Raw genomic sequence first — 21,979 nt, 5'->3', positions numbered from 1 at the left:
CACAAGGTAGTCAGAAATCTGTCCTCCTCTTTTCCCTATTCACACTATTAGATTAGTTTACTTTATAATTCATTTGTCAGAAACCACAAAGAGCTGTAAAAGAGCTCCACGTTTCTTTGTGTGGTTCTTTTTACTCTCACTGACATTTGTCTCAGTAAAATGTCGCTAAAGAAGGAAGGTAAAACTCTCAGACTGAGCTCATTAGCTACCATTCCCATTAACTTTCGTGACCATGTCTCTGTTTTGGAGCATTTTGTAATTAGACAAAAGAAGGCTACCTCTACTTTGGATTTTAGCTCTTTGGTACGAGGGATGGCTCGATAGTGTTTGAGCCAGGGCTGATTTGACAATTCAAATTAGCAGTCAAAAAGACCCTGACTTGACTAGCATTTTGTCTGTTGAATCTCTGAACTTTCGGTTTTATAGCAAACAACTTTTGGTATTTTTAGCTATCAAGTACACTTAGCAATGCAGGAGCAACATCATGACAGACGCTAAACTATATACAACAATTCTCTCAATAGTGCTTCAATTTTCATTGTTCACAAGCTTTTCCTGAGAGCTGACTGATCGGCAGACTTCTCTCCTCTGAAACAAAAAGACCTGGTAATAAAAAGAGGTAAACACTCTGAATAAAGCAGACTCATGTACTCTTCAGGGGACACAGGAGTGTATGCTAGTTTATTCATGCTATAGGCTTGTATTCAGGTTAAGGTTTCAGCAGTTTTAATTGTCCCCAAGGTTTTTAACGGGAGCCAAATAACCTGAAAACGTTCTCCTCCTCTCAAAAACTAACCAGCTAAATAACACAGTAAAATCAATGAATAAAGCAGTTTCTCTTTAAATATCTGTATTTCCAATGCTCTTTGATGGGGCTTCAGGGGCTGCAAGCCACGCTACTGCTCACTAGCTAGCTACAACTCAAATAACTTCAATGACGATGTTGAAATGACTTGTCAAAAAGACCTGGTAAGAAAAACAGGTAAAAACTCTGAATATAGCAGATTCATGTAAAAAATCTGAGTCACTCTTCAGGGGACACAGGAGTGTATGCTAGCTTATTTATTCATGCTAGGCTTGTATTCAGGTTGGGGTTTCTGCAGTTTTAATTGTTCCCAAGATTTGAATGGGAGCCAAATTACCTGAAAAGGGTCTCCTCCTCTCAAAAACTAATGGACCAGCTAAATAACACGGTACAATCACTGAATAAAGCAGTTTCACGTAAAAAAAATCGATGTCTTTCCACTGCTCTATGATGGGTTTTCAGGGGCTGCGAGCTGTGCTACTGCTAACTTAGGCTCACTAGCTAGCTACAACTCAAATACAGTTAAATGACAATGTTGAGATGTGATGAAAAAAAGACTTGGTAATAGAAACACTCAATATGAAGAGTCCCTCTTCAGGGGATACAGGCGTCAGGGGCGAGCTAAGCCTCTGCTAGCTTGTTTATTTTTGCTAGGCTTGTATTTATGTTAGCGTTCCTGCAGTATTTGTTTCAAAGGTTTTTAACATGAGCTGAATTATCTGAAAACCTCTTAAAAACGAATGGACTCGGTCATCAATACGGCTAAACGACTGAATAAAGCAGTTTCACGTAAAAAATCAGTGTCTCTCCAACACTCTGTGGCGGGGTTGCAGGGGCTCTGAGCCACACTACTGCTAACTTAGGCTCACTAGCTAGCTAAAACTCAAATCCAGCTAAATAACGACGGTGACATGACTCAAACTAAGAAAGTAGTCGGGTTTGTCCGGCTGACAGTCAAGGTTTATTGATCATTTGTTATAAACATGCATCTTACCGGTGAAGCAAGTAGGGTAGTTGTTTGGTGTAAAACTGTTGAAAGTTTGTTAAACAGCCAAATCTGACTTTGGTACAGTGTCAAATGAGATGTATTTGTTTAATGAATTGGAGACATTAATTACTTGATGTCACTGGTTTTACTGCTGCTAATGATAAGTCATTGTTACTCGGCACAGTATCTTTATAATTTAATAATCTAACACAAAGTCAGGTCATCTTGCACAACAGCCAGAATTACAAATTAGGCTGAATTAATCTGAATTCTACTCGCATCATGGCTGCATTTCCACAGCCTCTTAGCTTAACACCACAGTGTGACTTAATGAGCACATGGCTGGTGCCCGGCCTCTCTAAGAACACCCTGACTTTAAGTAAAAAAGGGTAAATGACTTCAATTTGCAGTTAGGCTATTATCAGGCTCCTTAACATGCTATTCACTGGTACATTAGTGCTGTCTCAAGAAAATTACACAAGCTCATTTTATCCCTATCTTCCGTCATGTTCTTTTAGTCCAAGAAACACTCACAGGGAATTATCTGGCTGCTCGCATAATTGTTTGCTTGATAATTCAGGCTTCGCATTTGAACAGAAAATTAGAGCAAACAGAGACAAATCTAATGGCGAGTGGAAATATTGGTTGTTACATATGTGCTTATCTGAAATCTAAAACAGCAGGGGTGATATTTAAAGCAGAACAGGGTGTCCAGTCTGAGTGAAACACGTGCTGTGGCGAGAAGAATGAAATTGTTCACGTTTACGTAAACATTCGAGATGTACAAATCATTTCTCCCCTTTTAAGATGATATTATTCACCATATTCAAGGGCATCTTTCACACAATGGCAGATGCGGTTATCTGCACTCTGAAGAGGGTTTGGATCAGCCATATGTTTGAGTGGATGCACTATATCATTAAACTGCTCTTCACCTTTGACCTTTAGCTCTCAGCCCAAGCATTGATAAATAACAGCCTCCACCTGATAAATAACAGCTTTATTAAAATGCCATGGCTGCCTTTTACTAGAACAAACAAAAAATAACATAAACATATATGTTATAACTTTAATGTATTTCCATTGAATTCAGCACTTCAATTAAAATCCCAAATATAAAAGACACATGGAACATAAGGAGGCAGTAAGTGGAGTGGCCATTGATTCTGCATGACGCGTCCATGGGATAATCTGGTTTCCGCTTTGGCTGGAGCGCAGATGGCGCTGGGAGGGAAAAAATGGGGACAGGCAGGCTATAGGACTGCTGCGGATATTCACCCCTAGATAAGCCCTGCTGTACCATGCACCATGTCGACCAGCCGGTCTGTGCATCCCAATCTAGATACAAGCTGATGTCGTCAGAGGACAGGGCAGGAGAGAAAGACAGATACAACACAGCTACATTTCCAACAAAGACTGTTTCTGTCCAGATATGCAGATGTGCTGCAAATTATCTCAGAAAAGACAGGAGCAGGTGGAGAGTTATTAGTCCGAACACAACAGCTGTGAGGTAACAAGCAATGCCTTCAACTTTCAGTATCCATTATTGCCTCCATCCAGACGCAGGCACCAGGATCATTGTATGTGCTGCACACTCAACAGGAGCTCCAGCAGCCTGAGCACATGCATAAAGTGTTAAACGTTTGCCCTGATTGCTTTTACATTCCTGTGTGTTGAGGTGGTGTGTGTGCTGAGTTTGGCCTCCTGCCTGCATGCACTGTGTCAGATTAGTTGTAATTAACGTGTCTTCACCTCACATACACGTTTGGCAGGAAAACATGCACTGAAGTGATCCGCTCTGGATCTGTGGAACTGGGGAAGTGGACCATAAGATAGCATAAATAAAACACATGCTCTTAGTGGTCTTGAGTTTAGATAACACAAATAAAGAGAGAAAAAGAGACAGAAACAGGAGACAGAAGTGCAGAGAGGCAGAAGCAGAGCGACAGACAGAAAGAGAACGAGTGTGGGAGGGGGGATTAACTTCTCATCCAGTCTTTGCTGTTGCATAGATTGTAAGTAGCTTATTGCACAAAGCGCCCTGCATGTAACCGGTGCGTTTGCATGATTTGTTTTGGGAGTTTTTTTCTGTGTTGGACATCACTGACCTCGGGCAGGCTACTAAGAGCTTTGGGCCTAAAATAGACGAACTGGAGAATCTGGCAGGCTGTGTGCGTCTAAAACTGCATCCAAAGCTAAATAAGGGCATCAGGTTTACTTTAATATAAAACATCGCTCTTTGATTTGGATGATATTAAAGGTCATTGGGATGCAGTAAAAATCTCATACTGGTTGTACTTTTCATCTAAATCAATCACCCTGCAGACGTGCACAGCCAGAGGAGCAAATCACATCGACTGTGCATACAAAAACACCAGACTGTATAGAAGTGTAATTTTACATTTACACAAGAAGAACTGTGAGATTTTTTTCATCAACGGGGAAATGCTCAGAGACGTGATCTGAATGTTATCATTTCACCCAGGCTGCTAGGTATTATTATTTACAACTGGAATAGACTCCCAGGAGGACCTAAGCTCTGCTTCAACTTTCGGTAGTTTTAAATTGAGGTTTAAACTTTTCTGTTGGCCACAGCCTCTTATTAAAATTCAATTTGGGAGTGCTCATTTAAATCCCTCTCTGCAGTGATGTGCATTGTAAATCCTATTTAAGTTGAACTTATTTGTATCTCCTATTCAAAAAGACCAGTTCCTCACTGAGAGTTTTGTATTGTTTCGTTTTTTCTTCTTTCTTTTATGTCTAATGTAAAGCACTTTGAATTCCCACAACATTGAAAGGTGCTTCACAGATACCTCGCCTTGCCATTTCTTTTGTTTTAACAGTATTTTCCTACATTTCCCAGAATTCCTTTCTAATGGGAGTAGCCTGAACTTGTGGCTCTAAGTCAAAGGTAGGTGCAAAGGCAATTAAGTATCTATATGGCCAACTAAGATTTTTAGTTCATGAATATTTAGGTATGTATTCTGTATGAACAGAACGGCTCCTTCAGTTGCCCAGCATGCATTTGTGAAGTTTGCTGTCTTAACCTGCAGGTCTGAATTGTTTGCTCACCACTGTGGCAGGTCACTGATCACTCCATCTGTAGCTGCGTCTCGATTCGGGGGCTGCATCCTTTGAAGGACGCAGTCTACGAAGGATGAGTCATTCACTAGGGCTGAACTGAAACGAGACGGTCTGGTCTACAAAGGATTTAATGTTTGCGACTTGTGTCACTTAGTGCCGTTCATGGCAACGCCCTTGTCGCCTAGCAACAGGTAACTAGCTAACATAACTAACGTCATGTAACCTAATATTAAAAATAGTTGAAACCAAACACTTTTACATTTAAAAGTGTATTCCTCGCCCATATGAGAGTCCGCCATTTAGTTTGAATTGGCACGCAATTAATCTCTGGATACTTGGGCCAGGAGGACGCATCTGTCAGTTGCATCTGAAGGAGCCTTCAAACTGCCTTCAGAACTCCGCTGTGACGCAATCGGCCCTCAAATACGTCCTTCATGGGATGCAGCCCCTCCATTGGGACACAGCTTATAGAAGCATTTAGAAGATTGAACCTTAAGTCACTGCTGCCTGATAGTAGGTTTATGGAACATATCGTCTAACTTTAATCTTTGACCAGTCTTAAGATGAGAATTTCTTATTCAAAATGACAATCATATTGAAAAAATCTCTCCTGCTGTCACTTCAACAGGTGCTCATGTCATTTCCTGTTTACCAGTACTCACATACACAAATGAACAGGTTGTCATTGAGGACAGCTGATTTGTTCGGGGGTTATGTGCAAAAAAAGGGAATGTTATTCAAAACCAAATATGCATGATGCTGCAATGACAACCAACAAAGATTCACACAGATTCTAAGTAGAAAACACCATCACATAATGAGCGACTTGTCTTTGTCAGTACATCAACCAATTCACAGACACTAATGAGCACATACACAATAAGTATAAGTATAAGTATTTTCTTCTTTTAATTAATTCTTGCTGTGAACCCTCTTCACAATTAAGCATAAATATTTATAACAAATTCTCTGAAGCCACTTCAAAGTAAATTCAAACACCTTAATCAGATGCAGTCGCAATTTTTCTCAGAAGAACAATTAAATAGCTCACAGGCTGGACAAATTTTATCTTTCAAATTTCCAGAAAAAGTTTTTAAAGTCATATCAACCATGCACTGCCAACTGGTACCAGAGTGCTGTCTGCAGAGGACTCTGATGCAGCAGGCAACAGACCTCATTTTATATGTATGATGATGGAGGAAGGAAACTGCAGAACCCCACTGACTGCAGGTATCTCCACTTAACAGCTCACTAAAATTGAGTTTTCTCAGTTCTATTCATTTCAGCACTTGGACGAAACAATTCTCAAAAACTAGAGGACATTGACTCGACTGGTGACAGAGATAAGAAATATAGTGAAAGTGTTTTTTGTCTTTTGTGGAGCTCTTAATTTTTTTATTAAAACCTGACCTTTTATTCAAGAGCATTCCTGCCCTGATAATCATAATGCACCCAAATAATTATACAACTCAAGTTTGGCATTTGGCACTCACACGGTGCACACAGTTTGAGTGTGTGTATGTGTAATGTGTGTGTGTGTGTGTGTGTGTGTGTGTGTGTGTGTGTGTGTGTGTGTGTGGAGCTGTGCGTCACTCACCTGGATACGACGAGGGGCAAAATGAGCATTTTCAACATCCTCATTAGCAGCTCTCCAGGAAACTGGAAGTACTTCACTTCCTGTGAATAGCAGAGAAAGACAAACTGTTAATAACACATTTTTAACAGCGTTACAAAATGCAAAAAAAAAAGGTGATGCAAGAATTTTTTCTCACTTTGATGGCTTCCATGGTTTTTGTTTGTATTAGCTACATCTGTGGAGTTGCCAACCAATTACTGTGCCAACATACTGTACAAGTTAACATTATTAGACACCAATTTTTGGGGGGGATTGACTGAACTGAAGTGGAAACTGTCTCCAAAGGTTAATTCTTCCACATTCCACACTTTGCATGTACACAAGAATACAAGAGGTATCAATATGTTCTCATCCAACTCTCTACAAAAAAACGTATACACGTCCTTCCCAGATTGTCAACTGTTTTTTTTTAAATGTCTTTAAAAGATTAGGTTCATATTATCTTAATAATATAGCAATAAACCAAAAATACGACACATATGTCAAACTCAGACCTCTACAAGCTTTTGTAACTTGTAGAAAATAAAAATAAATGTACTATAAAAAGGAGGCTGTTGCTGCCCTGCAGGCTGTAACCAAAACTCTGACAGGAACTCAACAAACAGGAAACACACTGTGCGGTGGCTTTAGGTTTGCAATCGACTTTTTTTAATTATTATTAAAAGCATAAATGACCTTGCCATTAATGAAAAAAAAGGTTAGATCATTCAAAAGGCTATTAGCCACACAGACCACTTTGTCATCTGGCACTGGCCTCCAGCTCTTAATTCAAAGCTGCTTTTAGCTTTGTTGCAGAATGAGTCACCCAGAGTTGAAAGGGATGTCTTTGTTTTTTCATCATTTTTAAAATACCTCAAACTTTAGTTTTTACAGTTTCCGGTCGATAATGTTTGTTGCCTTTCGGTAATGAATTTGTGCTTTTGGCATGTCAATGAAAGTGGTTGAGAAAATGGTCTTATTATTTATCTTAGTAGTGTGTTTTAGCATGCTAACATTTGCTAATTAGTACGAACATCATTAATGTCTGGAAAAAATTAAATGGCCTCCACCCAACAGTTGTTGAAATGTTCAGTGTAGACCAAAGTCTTGGACCAAATGACATTTTCATGCATAGAGTCACAATGCTAGTATGGGAAAAATTATAGATTAAGATTAATATCTTATAGTTGGTCTTATTTGGTCCAATAGTTATTTAAGTGAGCAGTCCTGTGTTATCTCTTTAAATCTTACTTCTGCAGTGGTAAAATTCAAGGTTTAAGGCCTCAGGATGCCCAAATACCAGAGGTAATTGTCTAATACAGCTTCATAGGTTCTCTGTTAGTTTTGTCACTTCTGTGAATTACACTGTAAAAAAAAAACTGGTTGTTTGAAATTGAAAGAAGTAAGTGTCCAGGGGTAAGTTTAAGTTGACTGAATTTGAGAAGATAAGTTAAGATAAATTTTAATTGATTCAAAACAAAGAAACCTAGTCCTAGTCAAATTAACTTGGCAATAAATAGGTTGTACTTAAATCCTTACAGTTCAGTTGCCATAGAATTCTCTTCTTTTGTCAACACAGTCTTTCAACTTCATACATGGGTGACCATGTTGCAAACTAGAGACCGTCTAGCTGTGAAGTGTCAGCGCTAAGTACTGCACCATGGTGCAGCCATGTCAACTTCGTTACATATGTATAGACAGAAACTACTACCTGCATTTTATTTTGACACATATTCTTAATTTCAATAGAACAGTTTTTGTAAGTCTTTTGTAAGAAACCTGGTGGGTAAAAATATAGGCAGTGTTATCAGATTATATAACTGCATTGAAATAACTCGAAACAAAAGCAGCTATGAGCCGACTATTAGATGCACAGCACAGGTGAATGTGTTCATTGTACTCAGTGTTATCTGTGTGTCCTCATCTGTATTCATGGTGGAGGTCTCACTGCCACAGAGGCTTTCTTCTCTGATAGTCCTGCATGTTGCAGCCTTTTCTATATTGTTATCTATATATGAAACCACCACATTCCCATGATCAGTTAGGCCCACACAGTGCCTGCATTGTCATTCTCTTGTCATATGGGTTTGATTTTGAGCAGCCAATGTAGAAGTCCCTTAAATGCTCATATGAGAAAAACAGTCCAATCCCAAAATGACATTGTAAGGCAAAAAAGTCTACATTTTATCAAGCAGTTCATTTCAGGACTCTGTAAGTGAGTCTTTGGTAGTAATCCAAATGTGCTAATGGCAGCTAGCAGCAGCTAATACAACCTGGAGCTGCTAACCTGAAGCAGAAGTGAGCCAACAATGATCTTGGAAATACACTCCAACTCCACACCCACATACTCTTTTAAATTCTGAAACTTGTAGTCTTATATCTCAGACAACAGGGTCTCAAGTGACATCACTTAAGGAAATGTATCAGGCTTTGATAACAGCTCCTACCTGGGCCATAAAAGGTTCTATACAACCGTTTCATGTTGCACTTCCAAAGATTCGTAAGCAGACTTAAGATTGAGTGTTAGATTACTGCAGAAGGTGGGTTTATGTGTCTGCTCATCCAGAGGTTGTAGCCCTCCAACGTGTGCTTCCTGAAGAGCACCATACAACTGATCTGGTGAACAAAGTGGAACATCTAGATGCTAAAGAGCCAACAAGGTGGTGGAGACCAAAACAGGGCTAAAAGGAAAGAAAGGATTCTGGATGATGTGATGAATCCAAATTTAATGCTAATGTCGCTCTGTGTTACCAGATGTGTAAAACAGCCAAAACATTCACCAAACAGACTTCAAGATGGTAATATGTCAAGAGCAAGAAACAAATTGACAAGCAAAAACCCCAACCAAAAAAAGATAACAAACACAAACAGCTTTGCAGCCAAGAAAATCAATTGATGGTTTATCAGAAGTTTTCCAAACAAGATCTTGATGCCTGGGGACAGGCGACCTAATCAAGTCAATGGACTAACTGGATGTTAACCTTTGCCTCTAAACAGTAAGTTGGCTGGAAGCAAAGAAATTGTTGATTTATAACAACAACAAAGAAAAAAAAAACTGCCTTCAACATTTCCTGATAGCAGTACAACATTAGGAGGATAAACAGGAAAACAAAACACTGTTAAAGAGAGGAAAATAAAAGATGAAATTGAAGTATAGCACATCTGTGCAGTGAGATGATGGAGCAATAAAAGCCTTTTGATTCTGTTTCCGAGCGCTAGAGCTTTTACGCCAAGTGGCTGAGTGAGTTTGTGTGAAGGGGGGGCGGAAGTGCTTTTGTTTTGTGCTGTTCATTTCAGTCTGTGAACATGGTCAGTCTGTTCTGCAGGAGGGGCTTCATTTCATTTCATTTCCAATGCCTAATGTATGTGTTTAATGTTTGACTTGAGCAGTGAAAACATTTTTTATCTAATGAATTTTGGTGCAAATTTCAGCACCATGGACAGAGAACGACCGTCCTATTATCATTACAGATTTTGTTCTTTTCGCAGAAAACAAAGGATTGCATTTAGCTGTTGAGTGCTTTTCAAAAGCAAATAAGTAAAATGCTTTCATTACACTCTGTCGAAAATGCACCCACTATTACCTGTTGTATTAATAATAACCTTATGTAACACGGTCAAAAACACAAACTCATGCAAACACTTAAAAGGTGCAGTAGTAATAAAAAAAGAAAAGAGCTAGTACTATAAGTTCCTTGATTTTGAATATTTGATTACAAACTTGTTACTAACATGGCAGCTGCTATAGATTACCATGCAGGAGGGACAATCTGTCTCTGACATCTGCTAACAATGGACCAAACACACTGTCTGTTTCTATGGGACGTTAAGTGTACACAAGCACACTATGTACATGGAATTTGTGTATAAATAGGCACATAAATGCATGAAGCATGTCTTATATTAAATCCTGGTCTGTGTGAGCGATGTGCGTGACACTGCTGAGAACATTTATTAAGAGCAGCAGGGTGACAGAGGCGAGATTCATGTTTAACTTAAGGAAATCAGCTGAAGCAAAAGTGCAGAAGCAAAAATGTACTTTGTGCTGCAGGAAAGCTGGTCATTTAAGAAATAATCCACCCATAAATACTCATACAATGTTTATAATTATTTCTGGAAACATGCTGTATTTATGTCTTCTCATTTCTGATTGGTTGTCATTGAACTCTAATCTTCACCAGAAACTCGCCAGGACTTAAACATTCAAATGAGTGTCTGTTACATTGGAGCTTCTGCCAGATGAGTTGACACAATGCTGACTAAGCTTATCACCACCAGGTTAATCTCTCTCTATCAGAATACTGGAGTTCTTAATGTTGGTCAGTGTGATACGTCTTACGTCAACCAGCAATTACTGGTTTGCCAGAGCTGAAGGGGAAGCAACTGAAGCCAAGCACTTAGCTACAGTGATGTGGCATATGGTGAAGGTTATGGTTGTTGTGCTCTGAATAGAATAGAAACTCTGCTTTCAGATGATTTCAACAGCCCTCTTTTAAAAGATGTAAAAGAAAAAAAAAAAGTATTCTTCCGTTTTACTGATTTTATTCTGTGTACCTTGTTTATTCTGCATCCTCAATGACTCATATGAAGGACTTTGAATGACCGGATGAGTGCTATTCAAATAATTGTTCCTTGGCTGGACACGCATTGTAACATCTCTGTCCTGGTTGACATGCTGCTTTGGTTGCAACTTGTCAATCCCAGGTAGCCACACCCCAAACTCAGAACCCATCGGCTATAGTCTGACGACTAAATAGCTTCTGGGAAGGATGGCCAACTTTCCAGGGCTTCTGGTGTAGACAGCAGTCAGTGAAGAATACCGGCAAAGACTTTCTTTTGCGTGTGCTGAATTGTTTACAGTCCAACTAGCAACTGGAGAAGTGAGAATGGAGTTACGAGATACGTTTAAGAACAGATTGTTAGCTGTACTGGCACTTAGAAATGAATAAGAAGCTTAATTGTCGTCAGATGACCGCTGATGGGAGCCGGGATTGCGTTCTGCCCCTTTTGCTCTCCACATGGATCCAACCAAAGCCTGCTGATACGTGATTGGTCAATATTACTCGGACTACAAACGTGCTACAAATGGAAACCAGTTAACTTCCTGTACCAAAATCTGGTCCTGCATTTTTATGCAATAATAACGTGTTGCATTACAAGATTACTGCCATTAAAAAGTTACTTGTTACGTACCTACTGAGAAAGGTAACGTGTGAGGTTACTTTTGCATTATCAAAAATGTTGCCCCCTTTGTGACTTGTTACGCATGTAGGTTTTATGACGTCAGGATGGCGTGTAGCTTACTGTATGTCTACCTTCAAATGTATTGACTCTACCGTCATTGCACAGCCTTGTTTATGGCCCATAATCTGAAACTCTGTATCTATTTATTATGCTAACAATGTGACAGTGTTTCCATGACAAAATACAACACAGGCTCTTAGTCACACCAGTGTTGTGGAGCTGTGTTTAGCTTCAGATGCTTCTTCAGAAGTAGAGCTATTCACAGCTCTTATCCTCCAGCCCCAGCTTACATTTCACCATCATGTTGTTCTTGTCCCTTTCGCCCAAAAATTCTAAATAACGTGAATATTTACACAAGGTAAATGCTGTCCTCTTTGCCATCTCGCTAGTTGAATTAGCTGGCTACGCATGCGCACTGACACAGCTGTGTTTACCTTCTGCTGGAGCTACCTGCCATGAAACAGGAGCGAAACAGAGAATTCAGGGATTTTGTTTTTGTGGCCACAAAAGGAAAACACGGCTCCAGTCACGGATTTACTTGAATTACCCGTTAATCGTTACAACACTTAAGCAATCAGAGTACTCTAACGGATAACTTTGTAACGCGTTAGCCCAGAAGAAGACGCAAAACTAGTGATTGAGACCATAAAATTATTAGGAAAACATTACTAATATAAAAAATTACAGAAGTAGGATGATTTTCCCAACTGGTTTCATATGATCTGACTTCTTTTTGCTATCAGTGGATTCGCCCCCTGCTGGCCATTAGAAAGAATGCTGGTTTAAGGCACTGTCACACTGGCTTCACTTCTGAAACCAAGAGGTTACGTGCACTTCTTACATACAGTCTGCAGCATAAACAGTGTGAGCATGTCTGTCCTCACCTCTGCTTCTCTGTCATCTGACCAGCTGCCACACAGTCGCCTCTAATCCACCTCCACCCTCTTCATTCTCCACTAAGACCTCAAATCTATTTCTGGTGTAAGGAAGCAGCAGAGTGCGTCTTCTTAAAATTCAATTACTCTGCTCTCCTCAACGGATTGAATCCCTCTCCATGTGTGACCTCACATTAAATAAAACAATATTAGAAGCAATTTTTTTCACTGGTGGTGACTTTTCACTTTAAGGCCGCGGAGGTCAGGATTGTTGAGAAGCAGCTATAAGTCTGTTTTCTTTCGTCTCTCTGAGTAAAACTCATCCTGGCAGACTGAGTGAGGGCAGATTGTCTGGCTCTGTGTTTGTGACAGGCACAGAGAGGAGATTTGCTTCTCAATGGAAAAAACACAGTCTGACTAATCTGTGCGATGCTTCTATTTCACCTTTCTTAACCCTCTGTGACGGGCAGAAAACAGGCACTCTGGAGCTGCTTAGTGTTTTTCTACTGATTACTTTGATCAAATATACATCGTATTATTATAAATATATTTCCTCCTGATTATCATCGAGTCTGACGTTACCTCCTGATTTCCTGTTGCTCTTTACTGTGTTGCTGGTTTTATTTACTTTTAACATCTTATTTTTCGTGCTGAATCTGATACTTGTTATCAGTGTTATTTTTTCAAATGACATAATTACATCCTGTGAGGACTTTTTTGCTGGTTATGAAACAGACTGAAACTAATTCTGATGATTATATATGACCTACAAAAGCAAACCAGACCATCAGCGACAAGATTGATTATTTCTATAGAGTTATTTTTAATGCCTGAAAACGCAGGGGATTTAATAATGTTTGATGTTTGAAGTACCCTAACCTCAACCCTAACCCCCCCAATCTATCAATCTATTCATCTATATATTTCTAGATTATATATTCAACATAATGGTAAAGTTGTGTCTTTGCACAACCTAAACAGACTAATATTGACAGACATTAAACACGCACAGCAAGCCATATTTTCTCCGGTCCTTTATGCCTTTATTTAGAGAGAGAGTAACAGTGGATAGTGTCTGAAACAGGGGAAGAGAGAGTGGGGATGACACGCGGTACTGAGGACCTGAGCTAAACCTGCGTCCTAAAGCAAGCCATATTAAGTCACTGCTTTATGTAGGGGCCGCTGTGACTCAGAGGCAGAGTGGGACGCCCTCCAAACAGAAGGTTAGCGGTTTGATCCCAAGCTCCTCCTGTGTGTGAATGATTAACTGATTAGTGTGGAGCTTTGCATGGTGCTTAATTAGTGAGTCAATGTGTGTGTGTGTGTGTGTGTGTGTGTGTGTGTGTGTGTGTGTGTGTGTGTGTGTGTGTGTGTGTGTGTGTGAATATGACATGTAGTGCACAGCGCTTTGAGTGGTCAGAAGATGAGAAAGGCTCGATATAAGAAGAAGAAGACATACTTTATTAAGAAGTTCAACACACACGCACAGGCCGCAAATACACACAGGACATGCATGAATGGAGTGAGGGGGCTGTACAAGGCCCTGAGCAGTTGGGGATCTAGTGCCTTGCCTAGACAGTGCCCAGGAAATGATCAACACCTCTCCAGCTACCAGCTCCACTTTCCATGCTTGGTCTGTACCAATTAGTGGCCTTGCCGAGACTGTACTGGGATTCGAACCGGCCACCCTCCTGGTTCCCAAGCCAAGTCCCTGCAGACTGAGCTACCGTCTACCCCTAAGTGCAGTCAATGTACCATGTTATCTTTTGCGCTGCATGTTCCATGTTGCTTTCCTTTGTTTACATCAGGTGCCCAGTTCTTATTTCCACTCTGACTCACTTTAAAACCAGACTCACCATTGTTAAAGTCTCAGGTTGTTTCCTCCTTAGAATTAAGTCCAGCATGAGCAAAGTCTCTCATGTGGAGCACGACTCTATTAACTGAGGTTACACTGATTATTCGCCTGCAGCTGCATGATCAGATATTATTTAATGTTCCACTCTTACCGTAAAATGTGGTTAAACGAGATTATGATTACGAATTCACGTGAGGCATTTGACCAGCTCAATATGATGCATTCAGCGCAGTTGATTCTGTGGCCTCAGTGAGCCCGACCAGGAGGTTGTTATAAACAATAAACAGGATAGACTTCTTCAACATTATTTCTACACTCACACTCAAATCTGTGCATTTTACCTGCAGTATGTTACCAGGCCATGTAGGACAAAGTGATTTAGCTTGTTAAAATTCTCCTCTTGTATAAGTAACACACATGCACAGCGACCTAAAGGAGACGTGTGCTCCATGTTAAACAGACGTCAGCAGCAGTTATTAGTGCAGAGTTTTGGCACTTCAGAAGTGTGTGCCCTGCAGGAGATTTTGTTTGATCTGTCTCTTACTGGAGTCAAACAGGATCGTAATGCCGACACGTGTCTTACATCATGTTTAAAAAAGCACTCACACACACACACACACTATAGCTCCAATGGTAAAAAAAAAGGTCATCATGCAATTCCATTTTAAAGATATCATCTCGAAGATTTTCTTTTAAATAAATGTCTGTTAAGTCACTATCTATCACTGAATGAGGTAACACAATGGTGACTGTAATACTGCAAATGCAAAGGCTTTCATCAGTGGGCCATAGGCTCAGACTGGGTGTCTGTGGTGACATTCGCGGAGAAAATCACAAGCGGCGCCCAGTTAGTGACATGTTTTCCATTAGCCAGCAGTGGTTGGTCTGCCAGAGAGGGTAGGCGGAGCTAAGCGGCTGCTTTTCCGGTCTCTGCAAGTGTTGCGAGTAAACAGTAATCTACTATGGCTGAACAAACAAAGAAAAGATGGATGACTACAGATACAACTTCAAAAATAAGTGAAAATCCAAAGAAAAAGAAACAAACTCGACGCTCAGATGAAGCAAACAGTCTGAAAAGTGAAGTGTGGAAGTGTGCTCCCACAGTTACCGTTTATCGCCATAGGTGCTGCCAAAGAGAACCAAACTGAGATCTTGAGATTATAACTTTAAATCCATTTCAGTTTTCAAATTTTGTAACAGTTTTTGATTTGTCAGAATAATCTTAAACAAAAAGCTCTCAGAGAAACACTCGCCCAGTTCTCCACTAAAATGTGTTTCTTTTATCATCAGCTTCCTCTTCCTTGAATCCCAGCTGTGTAATTCCACTTCCTGTCTGCTCTATCTTGTGTGAATTATATAAGTGAACACAAATTGTATGCTGCCGACTTGACGTCTCTGTGAGTGATTGACAACTAATCTCCCCTCCAGCAATCCCTTTGCATGGACGCAGATGAGAAGCTGCGGGAAATCTGAGCAGCTGATGAGACAGTTTCATAGTTTGAACAACAACAACAACAAAATCACAATGATGTCCTTTCTTTTGAGGATGCCTTGAGTCATTACAATGTGCCTGAGACAGAAAAAACTGTCTGAACTTCAGTGCATTAGACTTTCCCTCCTCATGAAGTGTCTTTCTCTTGATCTGCCGTCTACAAACAGCTGACCCCTGACAGGCTTGTTTATTATTCCACTTTGGCAGCAACAAAAAGATCTCTGTGACGGTAATTTGAGAGAAATTGACGAGCTATGCGCTGAGACATTTCTTCATTCTGTCTGTCCGAAGCACAATTATTACTGTCATTATATTGTCCTTTACTTTAATGGTGAATGAATGTGTGTTATCGAGGGTGATTACTATAATTTCGATCCAATGATGAGGACTTTAAGTGTCTCAATTATGGGACGCACATTGTGCCAAATGTGCTTCACTTTGAAGAGGTTTAAAGTTAAAATTAGAAGTATGTGAAGGTCCAAGTGAGGGCAAAGGTCGGGGTTATGAAGCCGGTATGTTATGGATGTAGTTACAAATGTATCTGGTTTCAAAAGGAGGACAGACTTTGGTTTCTGTGTAAAGTAGATGACATGGTAAAATCACCTGTTTTTAATGCTCATTTCTTTTAGCCGGATGACCATGATGATCTTCGGTTGTGCTTCAGTAAAGGAAGTTTTGTGTAGCAGATTTTATTCGCTAAAACTGGGGAGAAAAGCCCGAACCGAGCTTTAAAATGACACGTCATTTTGCAAGGAAATTAACTTTTATAAAACATTAAAGCTCCTGTATTTGGGTGTGTTGGGGGACTGCAGTGCCCTCACAAGGTTAGCAGTGCATGTGTGTGTGTGTGACTGTGGAAATGTTAGAGTATAGCACATGGAGTGCAGGGAAAGACGCAGATGGAGAGAGCAGGGAACTGGGTAATCTCCTGCATTAGCAGTTTTGGTGCCTGAATCCGTCTTGGCATTTAAGGAGGAGACAGGAGGTTACACATGTACACTTGAGGGCTGGGGGGGAAATGAGGCCAGCAGGTGGGCGGGCAGGTGGGGGGTAGTGTGAGGGGAAACCAGGGGTCACAATCACCAACCGACTGACCTGCTCGGAGAGATGCTTCCCCCTGAGGAAGAAGCCCAGCAGGCAGCCGATGACCACGGCCAGCACGGACAGGATGAGCAGTCCGTTCTGCTTGCAGACATTCTTCACCCGCCCCCACACTTCTTCCAGAGCCACCGCCATCCTCCTCCACCACCTCCTCCTCCGCCTGGTCCTGACTGCAACTTCTCAGACCCCCCCTCCCTCAGAGAAAACCACCAGAGCAAGCCCCCCACCCCCTTTTACCAACTACTCAGCCATTTAGAGCCAGCACAGGTTCGACAGCCACCACCACACTGGAGGAAACGGCACAGTGCGGACGCAGCAGGTGGGCCGATGGAGATAAAGGTCGACTGATGGAGAAGGCGGGACGGTAGAGAGAGAGAGGGGACTAAATAAAAAGTTAAAAGAAGAAAAAAAAGTTGTGGTTTAGTTCAAAGAGGGGAGTGACAGCGAAATAAAAGAGGTAGTCGTCCACAAATAAAGCACTTCAGGAGTTCCAAGCTGCTTCCTTCCTTCCCGTGTTATTCCAAATGAGACGAGGAGCATCACACACACACTCCATCTGCGTCCGTCACCGTCTGTCAGTGTCTGTCCCTCTCTCCGTCACTCACCTCCCTCTCTGCCTCTTCCTGCTGGTGGCCAACAGGGGGCTCTGCGACAGCTGGCGGTATTGTCATCAGGGTTAATACTACGATCCTATTAGGCCGCGCTGCACGACTCAGATCTAAGGCGGGATTAGAGAGCTCTCTGAACAATTGGACGGAGGATTGTTCCAGATCACACAAAAGGAAAAAAAAACTGCACAACAAGAGGCACGAAGGAAAACAGCAGGAAACAATGACAGGGCTTATATTCTTTAGATACCTGTGTGTGAGTTTCACAGAGTGCAGTGACGTCAGACACAAAGTCATGAGTCATTACAGTACTCATCATTCATGTTCTCAGGCAGACACACACACACACACACACACACACACACACACACAAGACTATTCTGAATGCAATTTATTCATCTTCCACACTCACGAGGTCGTGAATATTAATCAGAGCTTTAACACTCTGTGTGGGCTGCAGTCCAGCACATGGTTGAGTGTCCTGAGAACATGTGGGGGTCGTACAATGTGAGTGTCTGCTCAAAGAATCAGTCATCAGTCCGTGTCTTCATCCGTTCCAACAGGTCTGCGGGTGTTCGGCCGTTGCAGCCCCAGCTAGCAGGGAATGTTGCCATAACATTAAAATAATCTACACGTTCTAATTACGTTTGGAAGAAAACGTTTTAATCTCATATTCAAAGAACGTTTTAAGGATGTTTATCATTTCAATCAAATAAAGTTCTCGTGACGTCAAAACTTAAAGGAAGTCAAATCGTTTTAACTGCAACATTGTGAAGATATTCTCAGGATGTTATTGAGGCCTGGGACGTCAGAACGCCTTTTATAAAACATTTTCTCAATGTTACATAAAAACAAAGGTAGAACATGTTTTCTGCAACATGCTGAGGATCTTCTCAGGATGTTAGTACGGCCTGAAATATCAGAACGTGATTTATAAAACGTTCCTGAAATGTGATTTTAACATTCTCACTGCAACTTTCTGAACATGTTTTCAGAGAACGTTCTCCGACTAATAAAAGGAACATTCTGGGAACTAGATAAAAACTTCCCGCTCAAAACATTACCAGAACATCGCATGTAACATTCTCAGAACGTTCTTAGAACAGAACATATCTAGCTGGGGCAGCATAATGACAAATAGCAAGTAAATAAATACAATAAAATAAGAGGAAGTTACTACTATTATACAAGTAGGAGTAAGTGACAAGTTAAAGTGACATGTGTGGGTAGTAGCAGCAACATTTTAGCAGTATGAGATAATACAGTATATATGAGGTATAAGATATAACATGTAGTGCAATAAAAGGTGTAATATCAAAGTGGCAATGAAATACAGAATGGTTTAAAAGTATCTCCTGGAGCATTACTGACAGAGAGAGGCAGACAGAAACACAGGGCTGTTGCATGTATGATTGAACTGAACTGAAAATAAGGTGACACGTTCTCACCTTCTCCTGTGAATTTGACCCAGACAGGAACAAGCTGGCCTCATATTGAAACAGTGTAAAGACACAAAGTTGGACATGATTAACATGAATAATATGATCCTGCTGCTGGATTATTTATAGATTTCATTATCATAATTTCATATTCATTTTGAGCCTCTGTTGACTGTAGAGCACTAAGAGAAAAGGCTTAATATAAAGGAGAGAGGGAGGAAGGATAGTCCAGCACAAAGTGCTCTGACTCCATAGTTTTAAACCATGATGTAACACATTTAACACCACGCACATTTATATATAACATTCTACATTTTATATCTAAATGCAAATGTTGTATATGTGCTAGAAAAAAGTAAATATCTAGCTAACATGCAAATGTACACTGCCGGTGAGAGGAAGTACACCAACAATGACTGAACCCTGTGTGACTCCATGCGCTCCTCAATCAGCTGCCAGGTAATTAGCCCCAGACATTGGAGGGGCCGTTTGAGCAATGCAACAGCCTCCACGACAGACAGAACTCGGTAAGTCTGTTTTCTAACTTTCACCTTTTCTAACATGCTATCTGATGTTAGCATTTAAAGCTAGCTAACATTAACCCAGTACAGATTAGCTTTGCTGGGTTAGCCTATATAGTGTGTCACTTGTTGTGTTGTGACACGTATGACAAATAAACTCAAACTTGTTCGCCAACCCCTCTCTATCGCCCCCTGCTGACTGGCTGCAGTATAGCTCATAAAGCCCGTCTCCTCCATATTAACAGATGGGACATGAGTCAAACTATAAAATCTAAAATAGTGATTATGTTCATTTTTGAGTTGTTTGATGCTATAAAAAGGTTGATTGACAGCTCTGTTGACAATACGTATCCTGCAGCTGATCTGTTCCCGAGTAGAGGAGGAACAGCAGAGAACAAGTAGCAAGAGATGACCTTAAAGGGAGAAAAAAACCCCAAAGAATTTCAGCACAGCGGAGGTGGAAGCAATAAGAAACACACTTTTCTGAAGGGCTTCAATAACTGAGGCTGTAGATGCTGTGTGTCCTGAGGTTCGGACAGTGGCTCAGGTAAACAAAAAAGTGGTTCGACATCAAGGTGGACGCTAAAAAAAGAATCGCTGAGCAGAAAAAAAAGGAAGGAAACAGGTGGAGGACAAGGAGCACCTGATCTGACAGTGCAGGGTGAGAGACTGGCTGCAATAACTGAATCATTCATATCTGGTATTTGTCCACGCACTGAGGGTGAAAGTGATGATATCAAACATGAACCGTCTCCTAAAGGTCATTCATTTCATAATTTAAAGTGTTGTTTTGTAATTAACGAGTACAAGTCAATCCAAAAAAAACATTTTATTCAAATGAAAGTAGCAATGCTCATTGCAACAATTAATTAATTAGAATTAACAGTTTAATTTGGACAGTGCATTAGTTAATTCACGGTTGTAATTGTTGTTGTCTATTAAAGGTTTTTATAAGATGAATAGTTTGAATATGCCGTGCATTAAGTTATAAGGGTGTGTGTTTACATTGTCTTCATCATTTGTGCGTACGCATGGTCTGAGGAAGTTCTAAATTTGTTCGCAGAGTACGAACAAACTCAAGTAACAACATATTGATGAATCTCAAACATTCAGACGCACGGTTTAAGCACAGATTTGTTGGTGAATGAGGCCCATAGAACTTTACGTAGCCGTGCTGGTTCAGACCACAAGAAGCTGTTCTGCCGTTTAATATGCCGACACGAAGGATCTGTGCCGCTCACAGGTTGTCCATACTTCAGTAAGAACAGGAGGGGAGATTGTACCTGTTCGTTTTCTGTCAAAAGCAGGACTCTAGCTAATATCAGCCTCAGGGGCTAATATGTTAACCATCGCCTGGAAACACTATCAGCAGCTCTGTCTCCTTTCCCTCCCTCTCTCTTATCAGCTGATGTGGTCGGAGAGTGCTGCTGTAACCTTCCCCATATTACATCCTGAATATCAAACATTTTTAATATAACCAGGACATGATATATATGGGAGGACTCTGGGAGGTCTGACTGGATCTGTACAGCCCTCACATTAACAGGTAGGGCAGTACCGACTGAGGGACAAAACCTGATTCTTCAAAATGTCAATGTTGCGAGGGGTGTGTCGGGTTTAACTCGCCAGACGCTCCTGTTACACGAGCCCAGACTTATTATAACTTGTTCACACACATTTCAACCAAGATTTCAACACACACATGACCACGGTGGATGAACTACACATGAAACGACATACGAAATGACATACAGCCGAGGTGCTGAGATTATCTGGAGAGCAAATTTGTATAAAGCCAGTTGTTACAGTAATTGCACCCTAGAGTCTTTCCTCTCCACGGACTGACAGGTAATCATGAGGAGTGTTACATTACAGAGGAATCATCAATATTCCCATCACCTGAGTGATATTGTTCAAAGAGCAAAGACTGCAGGAGATCATGAAGTGATTGAAGCAATAAGGATGGTTGAGTGCAGCAAACATGGGAGCCAATATTTTTTCTTGCCGCTGTATTCAACTAAAAATAGAATATTCAGGGTATTCTTAAGGTTCACAGTGCGACCTTATCACAGGTTCTTCCCAGTGTTCATTTTGTAAATGAAAATTATGACGATAAATGTTCCTCATTAAGCTTTTTTTCCATGACAAAGACGAGACGACGATGAGCGAAAAATAGATCTTTGATCATAAAAACTCTGACGACGCGTATGTTTTGTTTTTTGTTAACGAGACGAGATGGGACTGAAATGTTAGTGGTGGTACGTCTAACATTCAAATCACACACACTGTGAGTCTAATTAGTCCGTCAAAATGCAAGCACTTAATTCCTGTAACTGGTTGAATTGGTTGAAG

The 21,979-nt window shown here is 40.7% G+C and overlaps 1 protein-coding gene across 2 annotated transcripts in view; it reads right to left on the bottom strand.

The window, feature by feature from the left end:
• slc1a7a (solute carrier family 1 member 7a) overlaps nt 1-17,194 on the bottom strand; it is a 47,781-nt gene extending 30,587 nt beyond the window's left edge. For both annotated transcript variants that reach the window (XM_069684464.1, XM_069684465.1), the window contains exons 1-2: nt 17,054-17,194; nt 6,475-6,554 (exon numbers count right to left, since the gene is read on the bottom strand). In XM_069684464.1, coding sequence (XP_069540565.1) covers nt 6,475-6,554; nt 17,054-17,194 — 221 coding nt within the window. The remainder of the gene's footprint in view (nt 1-6,474; nt 6,555-17,053) is intronic.
• Between the last annotated feature and the right edge of the window lie 4,785 nt (nt 17,195-21,979).

The sequence above is a fragment of the Semicossyphus pulcher genome, unplaced genomic scaffold (assembly GCF_022749685.1).
Source record: "Semicossyphus pulcher isolate SPU_LCO1_2020_fin unplaced genomic scaffold, fSemPul1.0.p SCAF_7, whole genome shotgun sequence".
NCBI lineage: Eukaryota > Metazoa > Chordata > Actinopteri > Labriformes > Labridae > Semicossyphus > Semicossyphus pulcher.
Note: the sequence above shows the minus strand (reverse complement) of the source record. Positions and strands in the feature narration are given on the sequence as shown.